This window comes from Equus przewalskii, chromosome 1 (assembly GCF_037783145.1).
Source record: "Equus przewalskii isolate Varuska chromosome 1, EquPr2, whole genome shotgun sequence".
NCBI lineage: Eukaryota > Metazoa > Chordata > Mammalia > Perissodactyla > Equidae > Equus > Equus przewalskii.
In genome coordinates, this window is record NC_091831.1 from 114,685,376 (window position 1) to 114,698,908 (window position 13,533).

At 47.7% G+C, this 13,533-nt stretch overlaps 1 protein-coding gene across 2 annotated transcripts in view; it reads right to left on the reverse strand.

Moving 5' to 3' along the window:
- The window catches only part of FAH (fumarylacetoacetate hydrolase), a 35,473-nt gene that overhangs the window by 13,711 nt on the left and 8,229 nt on the right, over positions 1–13,533 (reverse strand). For both annotated transcript variants that reach the window (XM_070572546.1, XM_070572557.1), the window contains exons 5-10: positions 10,988–11,078; positions 6,063–6,160; positions 5,895–5,947; positions 3,335–3,434; positions 2,458–2,588; positions 482–557 (exon numbers count right to left, since the gene is read on the reverse strand). In XM_070572546.1, the coding sequence (XP_070428647.1) occupies positions 482–557; positions 2,458–2,588; positions 3,335–3,434; positions 5,895–5,947; positions 6,063–6,160; positions 10,988–11,078 (549 nt within the window). The remainder of the gene's footprint in view (positions 1–481; positions 558–2,457; positions 2,589–3,334; positions 3,435–5,894; positions 5,948–6,062; positions 6,161–10,987; positions 11,079–13,533) is intronic.

Here is a 13,533-nt window from a genome sequence, read left to right on the forward strand (position 1 = left end):
GGTAGGGTAGTGGGGACTGGGAGTGCCGGCTCTCTGTGGCCCCAGAGGGCAGCACCAGGCTTCCTGTGGGCAGGTCCACAAAGACAGGCTTTCCAACAGGCCCTGGGTGAAATGTGCCACCCAGGAGGTGAGGGGTCGGTGGTGGCATGTGAGCAAAGGCTGGGTAGACCCTGGGTGGGGAGGCTGGAGAGGCCATTCAAGCACAGGATCCATCCAGAGGTGCCCACTCTATGCTTTCTGGCCCTAATAGTTGAGAGCTCAGTGATACAGGGGTAATGCCTTGTGGGCCCAGTGTGGCTCCCTTTGAGTGCAAGGGTGTCCCTTCCTTCCTCTTTCCTTTATAAGAGCATCACATGTCTCCAAGCTGCAGCTGGCGACACCCATCACCCACCCCAGTAACTCAGGGGCCATCCAGGCAATGGCACTTGGGCATATGTGCCCACCAAGCCCTTGGACACATCCTCCAACTCCATGACAGTACCTTTCAGGGCAACAGAGAGGTTGATGTCGAATGTGTAGGGCTGGTCATGGCGGAGGTATGGCAGGGGTCTGGGGTCCTGCAAGAGCAGAGCACAGCACAGAGGGGTGCTGACAGGTGGGCTGAGCTGGCCCAGGCTGGGCCCCACAGCAAACCAGTTAGGCCTAGGCACGGAGGACCCAAGGTAGAAGGAGTGTTCCCTCTCCAGGGACCTAGCACCGTGGCCCTGACAGTGCAAGGGGAGGGTGGTCATATGTGCCAGGCTCCAGGAAAAGAAGCCAAAGGAGGGGCATCAGCAGGTCAAAGGCAGGGCCAAATCAGAGATGTCCCAGAAAGTTGGGGGCACGGGGTCGCTGGGGAAGGTGGGCAGGGGGAGGGCCAGAAATGGGGAACAAAGCGAGGCCTGTGGGGAGAGGCCTCTGGGGCAGCAGAAAGGGAAGGCGTCCCCCAGGGGCCACAACCCTGCCCCGTGCTGGGCCCAACTGTGGAGGCAGTTTTGATGGCTAGGCCAGAAAGTCTGCACTGAGGGAGGCCAAAGCAGTGTTTGCCCTTAGTGCAATACCTGCATCACTAGTGGTACATGAGATACTTTTGGTGATTTTATTTTAACAGTTATGTGTTTCTTTTTATGATTAACTTGGTGGCTACTGATGCCAGGAGAGATATAAAGTTCCTTTTCTAAATACATTATTTGAGTTTTAAAACTGTAGCTGCTTGAAAGAAAAACATTAAATAATAGTTCAGAATTGGCAAGAGTAGAGAAGGTTGCACATAAATGGAATTTGGGAAGGGCTGGGAAAAAGGGAGAGGGAGCCCAGAGATCCTTGGCAAGGGTAAAGCAGTGCCCCAGGGATGGAGAAAGACCCGGAGGGAGGATGGAGCCTGGAGGGGACGAGCCTTCGGGGTGCAGCAGCAGCCCAAGTGGTCCGTGGGCCAGACAAGGCTGTGAGGGTGGGATGCAGAAGAAGTGACAGGCCTGGACTCACCAAGAGGGAGAAGACTGAAAATGATGGGAGGAGTGCTGTGGCAGAAGTGTGAGAGCCCCGCAGCAGCTTCATGAGGAACTGGTTTGTGGGAAACGAGTCCGAGTTTTTAGCACAGCAACATGAGAAGACAGTAGGGCTGAGGGGTGCGGAGGGGAGTGCGGGATGTCTGGGTGCAGGAGCCACACATGAGATGGGGATGAAGGCCACCAGCGAGGTGAGATGCTCAGGGGACGGTGTGGAGGGAGAAGAGTAGATGGCTGAGAACTCGGCTGGTTCTGCCGAGTTCTGCCCCGACATGGAGGACAGAGTCAGACTGGAATATCACTGGGCTCTGGGAGACATAAGAGAATCGGAAGAGGTCACATGCCAGAAGCCAGGGGGAGAGAGTGCCTAAGAAGAGTAGGGGGCGGCCAGGGGGTCCAAGATGAAGAGGACATGAGGCCACAGCAATGCCCAAGGTGAAGGGCAATTTGATGAGATCACTGGCGGTGATGGGATGGGGGTAGCAGCCAGATTGTGACTGGCTGAGGAGTGACGGGTTGCGAGAAGCATGGAAAGTGGTGCAGGGAACAGGAGGACCAGGGACCAGGACCCAACTGGTTGCCTGGCTCCACAGTGCATTCTATAAGTTGGGCTCCAGGGGGTGCCATTCACACAGAACACAACTTGATAGGGACCCAGGAAGTTGTGCCATGTGATGGTATTAGCAGAGACCCATCCTTGTGCCAAGTGGCCAGTGCCCCTGGCCTCAGAGGTTTCTAAAGGTGACAAACTTCTGTGCTTTCCCCAAGAACTGCGCAGGGGGCAGGGAAAGCAGAAGGCAGAATGATTGACCTCCATGTCTGCCTGGAGGTCACGGCAACGAGGACCCCCAGCACATGGGCATGCTGGAGGCATGGAGCTCCCCTCCAGACAGTCTCCATGCTTGATGAGCAAGCAGCCTTAGAGACAGAGGGGCCTGGGCTTGAACGTTCCTACAGAGGGCGTGCTTACCTGCTCCAGGTTGGGCACAGCAAAGGGCATGAGGGCATCCATGGGTACCACCCATGGAGAGATTGTGGTTCCAAAACTCTTCCCGAGGAATGGCCCAAGAGGGACATACTCCCACTTCTGAATGTCTCGAGCTACAAGAGAAGGGCAGAGCACGACTTACAAAGGCAGACCAGGGTCTCACCCTAAGGCTCCCTTCTCCCCCTGACCATGAAGCATAGACATCCAGCACAGCCCTCCTCCACAGTGCTCTGGTCCCAATCAAGGTGCCCCAGGACCAAGGGGCCACAGCATTCAATGCCAAGGACAGAGGTCCTTTGAGATCACTATGCCAGGTTACAGCAAAGAGGATGACCAAAGGGCATGCAGGCTATTTCCCCATGAAGGAGCTGGAAGCTCATCCTCAGACTTGGAGGCAGACACTTCCTGGGACTTATGGCATGGGGTTGATGCAGGCTTGGAAACTGGGCTGTTTAGTTTGAAATTTTAGCTCAGCAACTAACTGAAATCTCTCTGTGCCTCAGTTCCTCAACTGAAAAATGGGAATAATATTACCAGTACATTGTAGGGATTCAGCACAGGGCCCAATACATAAGTGATCATACATATTAGCTATGACGTCAGTCTTGTCCCTATTCAACTTGAAGAAAACTGGAGCTCAGAGAGGGCAAGTAGCTGGCCCAAGAGCTCAGAGCTAAGAAGTGTGTTTAATACCCATGCCCACAGTCTCAGCCACTGTACCACCTGCCACCTTTGACCAGCACCAGACCCAAGAAACCATCCACGGCTTCTGGGAAAGTGTCCCAAATATCCAGTCTTCACCCAGAGCAGAGCGTTCACAGTAAACTCAGGCTCAGGATGCCCAACATCCCATAATTACCACTCCAGTCGTTCATAAGGACCATTCCAAAAATGTGCTCATGGGCCTTGGAAATGGGGATCGGCTCTCCAAATTTGTTCCCAGGACCTACAAAGAAAGCCTGATGTGCAGAAAAGTTGATTAAAATCTGGGGCTGACCTGCTGCCCCAGGTCACTTGCTTGGAGGGCAAAAGTCAGGCATTTTCAAACCAGGGCCAGGGACCAGGACAGCCACAGGGGGCCTGGCAAGGCTACAAATCCACTGCATTTCTAAGTCATGGACTGCCCCCAAGTGGACAGACAGCCATCTTGGGAAGGTGGTGAGCAGGAGTGTGTCACTGCCTGCCCAAGGCCCTCCTCACATGTCCCTGAACCCCACAGCAGCCACCTTGCCTTCCCACAGCATGTCCCATGCCACTCTGCTCTTTCCCCTTCCCCTGATACAAGCTCTGCATTTTAAGATTTGACAGCTACCTGAGGCTTACGAAAAATGAAAACATCGGGGTTTGTATTCACAACATGAAAAATCAAAGGCTGCCTCTGTAATATGGCAAAAACAGCCTGATGGGGCGTACTCCACACCCTAATCCCCTGCCCCACTGCCTCTGAAGAAGAACATATTCACACAATGTCCAGGCACCAGGAGAATATCTAGACATCACTGGGGGGAAAACTTGGGAACATAACTGTCAAAAGGACACAAAATCCGCTATGACATTTGCAAAACGTGAGTCACAGTTTTATTTGTTCTGTGACAGTGTTTAAACGCTGCTAATTTTTCATCAAGGCAAAAACAAAAACCCCCAAGGGCACCATCAAGTGCGGATTACCCATGCTTTCCACCTTCACCATTTCTCCACACTCCGCCTTTCTGTGTGGTCTTTGCCCGCCCCTCTGCACCCCAACAGGAAGCAACGTGGGTGAGGCACCTGCCTGCAGAGTCCTAAGTTCTCCCAGAGAGAAGGCCTTGCCCCAAACCAGGGCCACCGCCCCACTCTGATGCATCTAGGCTGGGAGACCTCCTCTCAGGGCGCATGTGGTACCCTCCCTAAGGAAGCAGGAGGCAGAGGGCTGGCTGGAATGCCCTACTACTGGGGGACTATTGGCAGTGCCCACCCATTTCCCTCCTCTGGACCGAATCCAAAGAAATCACCGGGCAGGACTGGAGACAGGAAGCTCCTGCCTGCTTCAAACCAACCTGGATTCCCACTGCCACAGCCCAACCAGGTGGCACACGGCCCCTTCTCCTCCAGCTGCCACGAGGAGACACTCAGTGCTTCCCGAGGCATCACCTAAAACCACGAGTGCTGACTGTGGGAAGCCCCCTCCAAATCAGCCTGCTGGCACTTCCCACACTGGGCCTGGCTCCACTATCCGGCATCCGACGACCCAGCAGAGACTGAAACACTGCTCATGTTTGCAAAGTCCTCCCCTCCAGTTCAGCTCCTCCTTCCTATCACTTTCCTGGTCCCCTCACCTTGGGGGCTTCCCAGAGTTCAGCATCCCTCTTAAAATGCAGCATAAGGGATCCTGGAGGTGATGGAAATGACTGGATCAACGTCAACATCCTGGTTGTGATACTGCACTGTGGCTATGCAGGATGTTACCACTCGGGGAGACCATGTGAAGGGTGTCTGGGATCTCTCTGTATTATTTCTTACAACTGCATGTGAGTCTATAATTATCTCAAAAAATTTTAATTTTAAAAAATGTGCAGCCCTGAAATAACCAGAGTTCTGAGGCTGTGTGGACCCAGTCACAAGTGCAATGGGGCTAATATAGTTGATTCTTGCTATTAGTAACAATTGTATTCTATAAAGTCACCATAAACAATGAATTAGCAAATACAGACCCATTGCTCCTAGGGGAAATACAGGGTGAGGTTCCTGTGAGCCCCTGGTCACATATTTACAGCAAGCGATCAACCTATAACCTTGTTTTATGTGTGTTTGTGTTTAAGGACATCCCGTTTAATACACATTGCTGATTCATTAACACAAACTGACAGCTACCAGCAATGTAACTCATGCCTGAAGGAAGCTTATCTAACACACATATTTTCTCCCAAAGGGCACATCATAGCCTTCTTATGCTTATGAACACTACACAGCACTTAAGCACTATGCTTGGGGGGCATTTTAAAGAGCAAAATCACCAACAAAAAGAACCAAAATGCAAAATAACATAGCACGAAACAGACAGAGAAAAGGACACGTGTTTACAGCATGAGAGCTGAAACAAGAAGGCAGAGGACGGCCTTGCTCCACTTCAGCTGGGAATACACACACAGAGCGATTCAAATTTTGTGCCACTCTTCACATGTGAATGACCCCCCAGAAGCTATGGGAGTACTGACTTGGAGGTTGCAAACTGACTTTAGCAAGTAGGTAAATTCACAAATACAGAATCCATGAAAAAGGAGGATCAACTGTCCTTCCAAGGCCCACGTGGGGACACAGAGCTGCCATTAATGTGACTAACAGGGGAATGGTCCATTGTTCAGGGCAATCATCCGAGACAGCTCTCCTTCTGTAATGTTTATATAGATCCCATGCCAAAAAAACACTGAGGTACAGCTTACCATTTCCAATTCTATGTCCAAGAGTTTGCAGGCACCATATACAGGAGGCTTAGCTGGAACACCAGAAAAAGAGGCTGTTTTGTCATGTTGTGAGTATCAGGCCATGGAACTCACTGCATGGGGACACAGAGCTGGGCACTGGTGGTGCCTGGACAACAGGGCACTTACAGTCATCGGGTCTCATCTGTCCCACGGGCCTTCGGATTGGGGTACCAGACACCACGACAGAGGAAGCGCGGCCATGGTAGCCCACTGGCAAGTGCAGCCTGATAGAGGAAAGTGAGAGAAGGCAAGCATCAATGCTGTTACATGTAGCAAAATAAATTTAAAAAAACTTTTTAATTAAAAACCAAAAGGAATCAATATATATACATCGTTCAAAAACTGAAAGGTACTCCCCAAGTGTCCATCAACAGATAAACGAGTAAGCAGAATGTGGTGTATACATACAATGGAATATTGCTCAGCATTAAAAAGGAAGGAAATTCAGACACAGGCTACAACATGAATGAACCTTGGGGACCTTATGCTAAGTGAATAAGCCAGTCACAAAAAGACAAATACTGTATGATTCCACTTATATGAGGTACTTAGAGTGGTCAAGTTCATAAAGACAGAAAGTAGAAGGGTGGTTTCCAGGGGCTGGGGAGAGGAGGAATAGGGTTATTATTCAATGGGAACAGAGTTTCATCTGGGAAGATGAAAAAGCTCTGGAGATGGATGGTGGTGATGGTTGCATAACAATGTGGATGTACTTAATGCCACCGAACTACACACTTAAAAATGGTTAAGATGGTAAATTTTATGTTATGCGTATTTTACCACAATTTTAAAAAAATCAAAAGGTACTTCAACAGTGGCAAAAAGCCAGACTTTCTCCCATCCTTGTCTCCAGTACCAATATGGTGCTGAGGCAAATACAGGCAGAATAACAATGACAGTTACCATGCACATACACAGCACTTAGAGCACGCCGGCACCACACGGGGTGCTTTTCCTATTGTTTCCCTTTTAACACGCTCTTCACAAAAACCCTGTTCAGCAGGTGTTATCAGCCAGCATTCAGCAAACTTGGGCTCAGAGAGCATCCAAGGCTTGGCTGAGGTCACTCAGCGTGAAGCACTGGTGCTGGGATTCAAACCCACGTCTGTCTGACCCATGTCTGCTGCTTTCCTCTGTAGCCCCCTCCCTCCCTACTACAATGGGACCCTGGGACTAGGTCATAAAGCTCAAACCAGAAGAGCCACCCAGGGCAACAGGACACTGCCAAGTGCTCTGTTTATCACACAAACATGGGAGAGGAAATGAAAGAGAAACGCATTCCCAAATATCAAAACACATTATAAAGCAATTTAAAATAGTATGGTACTACTAGGAATGGGCCAACTCAACAAACTGAGACCCATGGTAGGGGAAAACTCAGTACATGATCAATAAAAATTGATAAATGTTGTTGCACAAGATAAGTTAGACCCTGGAGTAGGCTGAATGGTGGTTCTCCAGAAGACATGTCCACGTCCCAACCCCAGAAAATGTGAATGTGACCTTATTTGGAAAGGGGTTAAGTTAAGGATCTTGAGATGAGATCATCCTGGATTATCCAGGTGGGCCCTAAATCCAATGACTAGTGTCCTTATAAGAGACAGAAGAGGAGAAGGCCATGTGAGGACAGAGGCAGAGAGTGGAGTGATGCAACCAGCAGCCACCAGGAGCTGGAAGAGCAAGGAAACAGACTGTCCCCTACAGGCTTTGGAGCGAGTGAGGCCCTGACAAAACCTTGATGCCAGCCTTCTGTCCTCCAGACCTGTGACAGAATAAAATTCTGTCGTGGTAAGCCACCCAGTTCATGGTAATTTGTTACAGAAGTCCAGGAAACTACTACAGACCCACACCTCACATCATACAGGAAATTTCAGATGGATTATAGATTGAAACTTTTACAAAGTAAGGCTATAACAAGTACTAGGGGAAAAAACCAAGAAAGAACACTTGGGATGGAGAAAGACTAAGCAGGACATAAAAGTAAATGTCATAAAGAAAATGATTGACATGTTCGAATTTATAAAAATTTAAAACTTCTGTATTAAGAAAAACAGCAAACAAAGTAAAAAGATGACACCCTGGGAGAAAATATAAGCAATGCATTACAACAAAGGGTTAATTTCTATTAAATATAAAACACTCTTCCAATTAATGAGAGAGAAATGACTGCATAGAAACCTGGCAGAGAGTAGGCAAGAGGACCTGTGAAAGAATATCAAAAACCTAGTGATGGTTTTGCCCCTGGAAAAGGGAATCGGATGAGGGGACAGAGTAGCAGGGTCGTGCTTTGTTCCCACTGTTTACGTTTTGAAATAAAGGCATTTTGTAAATGCCTTTTGAATTCTAGACCATGTGCATGCACTGACACTTTTTGTTGCTTTTAGTTTTTAAGATGTTTGAAAATTTATTTTGCAATATTTATGGTATACAAAAAGATATAATAACACAAATAACCACACAGCACCAACAAGCTAAGGAAATATCTTTGCTAATCTGACGAACTGCCCCTTTCATCACCCTCCCTGATCCTTCCTTCTGCTTCCCTCTCTTTCTGCCCCTCACCCCAGAAGGAGTCACCATCTGGAATTTGGTATCCCTCATTCCTCCATATATCTATACACTGTTAGTATTGTGTAGCTTTTTTTGCATCTTTGTAGATAAACGGCAATTTACTATGCATTTGCCTTGTATTACCTATTCAAAATAATTTATTTTGCAAAAGACTGAGGTAGATTTAAGTTTATTTACATAGAGTTATGTCAATGATAAATCGAAGCGAAAACAGCAAATGCCAACATGGTCATGAGTATGTGCACATAACCTGCAGAGCAGGGGAGGCGACACGGCCAACTACGGTTTACAGTAAGCGCCTCTAGTGAGTGAGCCCTTCTCTCCCCCTTTCCTTCCCTTTATTGCATTGTTATAAAATACGACTATAGACAATTACATTACACGTAATTATTCAAACAACACAGAAGTTAGTCAGCTCTCCCCAGGCAGTCACTCTCCGGAGGCAAGCACAGCTGGTCTGGAGTCTATTATTTTGCACCTTTTTCTGTGTTCATACCAGCCTATGCAAATATGGTGTGTGTATGTGTCCACGTATGTGTGTATATGCATGTATGAGTATGTGTGTGCCTGCATGTGTGTGCACACGTGTGTGTGTGTGTGTGTGTTAGGCTGAATAGCCCCCCAAAGATATCCAGGTCCTCATCCCTGGAACCAGTGGGTGTTACCTCCTACGGCAAAAGGGACTTTGAGGATGTGATTAAGTTAATGATCCTGAGATGGGGAGATCAGCCTGGATTATCCAGGTGGGCCCTAAATGGAATCAAAAGGATCTTTGTAAGAGGGAGGAAGAAGGTCAAAGGATGAAGTGGGAGACGTGATAACTGAAGCCAGAGGCTGGAGTTATTTGAGAAAGAGCTCATAAGCCAAGAAACATAGGAAGCCTCTAGAAGCCAACAAAGACAAGAAAATGGATTCTCTCCTGGAGCCTCCGGAAGGAGCCAGCCCTGCCAACCCCTTGACTTAAGCCCAGGGAGACCGATTCTGGACTTCCGGCCTCCAGAACTGGAAGAGAACATATTTGTGTTGTGTTAAGCCACGCAGTTTGTGGAAATTGGCTACAGCCACAACAGGAAACTAATATAGTGTGTACATGCATATATATTTTTTCTATCTTTTTATAAAAATGAGAACTTGCTTTACATAATACCTTCACTTAATATATCCTGCACACTCCTTTTGATCCTAAATCTTTCTTCAACAGCTACAAAGCATTTCATATTGTGAATAGACCACAATTTTTCAGTATTCCTCCACCAGTAAGCAGTCAGATTGCTTCCAGCTTAGGGCCGTCAGAAAGACTGCTAGTCAACATTGCTCTTGAATACAGACATTATTTCTGTAGGACAGATGCACACGAAAGTGAGGCTGTGGGCCAAAGAGTATGAATATTTTAAATTCTCAGTGTTTTACTTTCTGTATTTTCTGTTTGGGTTAATCACAATAAGCATATATTACCTTTCTAATAAAGGACATACACACAGAGCAAAAACGGCACAGCCGAGGCACCTTGCATCAAATGTCACAAGAGAAGGCCTGTTTGCCCTTACCCTGCAGAAGGAGATGGGCTGCAGCTCCCCCTGTTGGCTGGGAGCCTGAACAGGGCCAGAGTCTTGAATATCTGCCCAGATTCAGCCCAGCCCTGTTCTGAAACCTTGGCCTTGTTGCTTAACTTCTCTGGGTCATAACCTGCTTTCTCTCCCCTTCTTCCTTTTGGTTGTAATAGGCATTTTCCCTCCTGGCACAGCCTATCTAAAAAACTCACTGAAAGAGGAAAAAGCCTGTCCCCGACCCCAGCTACAGCATGTGGCTGACAGCACCAAGCCTAGGGTGTGCACCTGCCACTGTGTTCTCAGTAACTGTCACATCCAGAGGATAGCATAGAACAAAGGGGCAAGGATTTCAGGTCTATGTTCTTGGCTCAGGCAACGGCCCTGACCTCAACCTTCTTCTCTGAGTCTGTTTTCCCTCCTGTGAAATGGGGCTAGCAGTCATGGCCTTGGTGGCCTCACAGAACTACTATGATGATCAAATAAATGAATGTATGCCACATTTTGAGCAGACCACATTTTGAGAGATATACAGCACTGGGAAGCACACTTGAGGATTCTCATTCACCAGGAAATGCTAAGTATAGAGAATGCTAGGATTTAAGATTTACAGATAGAATAATAATACATGGCTTACAAATGAAAGAATCTGGAAGAACCTTAGTGACTCAGGGGATCTAATTCCAATCTCTGCTCTCTAGAGGAAGGAGTTTAAGGGGCTTGCCCCATAATCCCACAGCAGGTCCAGCACCAAGCTGAGAAGACCAGAAGCTGAGGTCGCTCTGCCTTCAGAAGTTGTAACATCATGGTCATTACTGTTTTCCCCGCCAGTTTACTTTAACCTAAGAGGGACTTGGCAGTTCCTAGGACAACATGCTGCTGGAAACGGAAAGACAGACTTTGAATTTATCCATACGGTGGTCCAGGACATACCAATTTGGCACCAATGCATTTTCCTTGCCCCTGAACATGATTCCAACATTTGTAGCATGCTGCCAAGAGGAATAGAAGTCCGTGTAGTCACCTGCAGAGGAAAAATACGAGATCCCATCAGTGACCCCGATGCCTCAGGAAGGAGATGGCATGGTTCCAAAGATTGGGGCAAGAGAAACAAGGAGGAGGAAGCAACAGTGCAAGCTTCTCCTGCATCCCTGTGCTGGGGGTTTGGCAGGCAGGGGCCATGAGTGCACACCCAACAACATTCGCACTGTTCAAAGCTTGGCACCAAATGTAACACAAATGAGCCTCACTAAAGATTCGATTTTAGAACTCCCAACTGAGAAACACATAAGAAATAAGGAAACAAGACTTTCTGAAACAGACAGTGGAATCTGAATATGAAATGGCTGATACCTCTCCCCTTCCTAGGCTTCCCACTTCACCACATCCAACCTATGGGCTCCACTTATCACGCCTTTGCTTTAGCTGTGCCTGCCACCTGGACTGGCTTCTCCCTTGCATCTGTGTGTCCAAATCCTGGCAACTCTTTGAGGTCCCCTCCTCCATGAAGCCACACACCTACTCTCTCTAGCAGGATCTCTCCTCCTCCGAATCCCCTCATCTGATTCCTTCTTGGGGCAGTCTTCATGTCCCACTGGTGTTCCAGTTATGTGTGTGCGTATCTTGACTCCTTTGCTAAACTGCAGCCACTTCAGAGCAGCCCCAGCTCAGGCCTCATTTTGTTTGACTCTCTTTCAGTGCCAAGAACATGGTCTCAGTCACTGTCTTGATTATGAAGAACAAACTGAGAGGTATGCAGGCTGCAGGCACCATCTCCCATAAGGAACTGAACTACTAAAATATGCAAGTTGGGACAGTTTGTCTGTTTATCCTCCTAAATCTCTCCTCCAAAAAAATGCAGGGCAAGCCATACCAACAGTCTAGACTAGCAATGGAAGCGGTGAAGGATGAAGAAAGAAGGAAAAGTATGGAGTCGAGTGGAGCAGGGAGCACCCTGAGCCTTAGTCGCTGCTTCCCATCTTCAGTCCCAAAGCACAGAGATAACAGCTGTGATACTTTTTAGAAGAATAAATCCATAACAAGAAAACAAGAAAGGGTGCCATCGGCTAATCAGAAATTATAAGAAATCCCTGAAAGACAACCGGCTTGCCAAAAAAAAAATAGCAAGCCTCTTGATTGCTAAAGAGGGAAGAGTGGCTGAGACAGTGCAAGGAATTCAGCCCCCGCCCTGAACCCCTCCCTTTACCCAGCTTTTTCCAAGCAGCCAGCAGCAGCAGACTTCACCCAGGGGGAAGAGCCAGTCCAGAGAGCAGACACAATGCCTCCGGAGGGGGGCAGCCCTCAGAAGAAAGAGCAGCCCCACAGCCAGGAAACAAATACCAGAACTGCCCACCAGAAGCAAGTCCTGCACCTTTCCTGGGGGCTGGCTACAGGAAAAGCTGCATCCACAGACATGCAACGGAGGAGTTTTGCAGACAAATAAAGATGAGCACAAAACCCAGAATCACCAGGAGAGTCCTCACCGTAAGAGGTGCCAATTCAACTCAGGAAAGAAAGGAAACAGAATTAATGGAGAGACCAGAAGGAGCTAAAAAGAAGCACACTTTAATGTATTTATAAAAAAAAGGATGTTGCATCCATGAATCAAGAACAGGTCCTTTGTGAAAAAATCACCTTGTATCTTGAAAACGAAAAATGGAAATTGACTAGATTGTGCCCATCTCAGACTCAGGGAGGGAGGTCCTAGGCTCCTGTCTGCCCTCCTCCCCAACTGGGTCAGCCCACCTCGGTTCCTGACATTTGATGCTGGACATATAGTCCCCTCAGCCCTCTTGTAGGATGGAAAGCATGTAAGACTCAGAAAATCATTTACAGACACCTAGAGAAAATGAAAAAAGATCCTGTGTTCTAGCCCCTCTCTTAAAAGCAGAAACATAAAAATGATTGGGTCTTATTTCACTAAATCATGGATCTGAGGGCCAGAAGGGGCCTGGTTTAAAACTACACCTTCAGGTAGATAATTCACATTGTTCTCATTTCATAGATGAAGTGAGGCCCAGAGACATTAAACAACTTGCCCAAACCTACATCTGAATTCTGACTCTGCTGTTTCCAGGCTGTGTGTGGCCTACGGAAGGTCTCTTTGCCAATCACAGGCATATCATCACAGTAAGGGAAATAAGATATCTAAATTACTTATCACAGTGCCTGGCACATATACGAGGTCCAAAATACAATTCCTTCCTTTGCCCCCACTGGAAGTCATGCTGCAGTTCCAGGGCTATTTCAACTCAATTTCTCTTTTGAGAGGAGCAAAGCAGACTCAAAGATTGAATCTTTTTCAAATAACAAGCTTTCAAAAAATTACAAGAATGTGTCCTATAAACTACAAAGTGCAGTATAAGCATCTATCACTCCAGCATTTACTTCAGAACAACACAGGGCTGCATTTTGTAATAAGACCCACCTGCCCCGGCGGGAGCCCAGGGCAGAGCCAGCACAGCATTTCAGAGCATTCC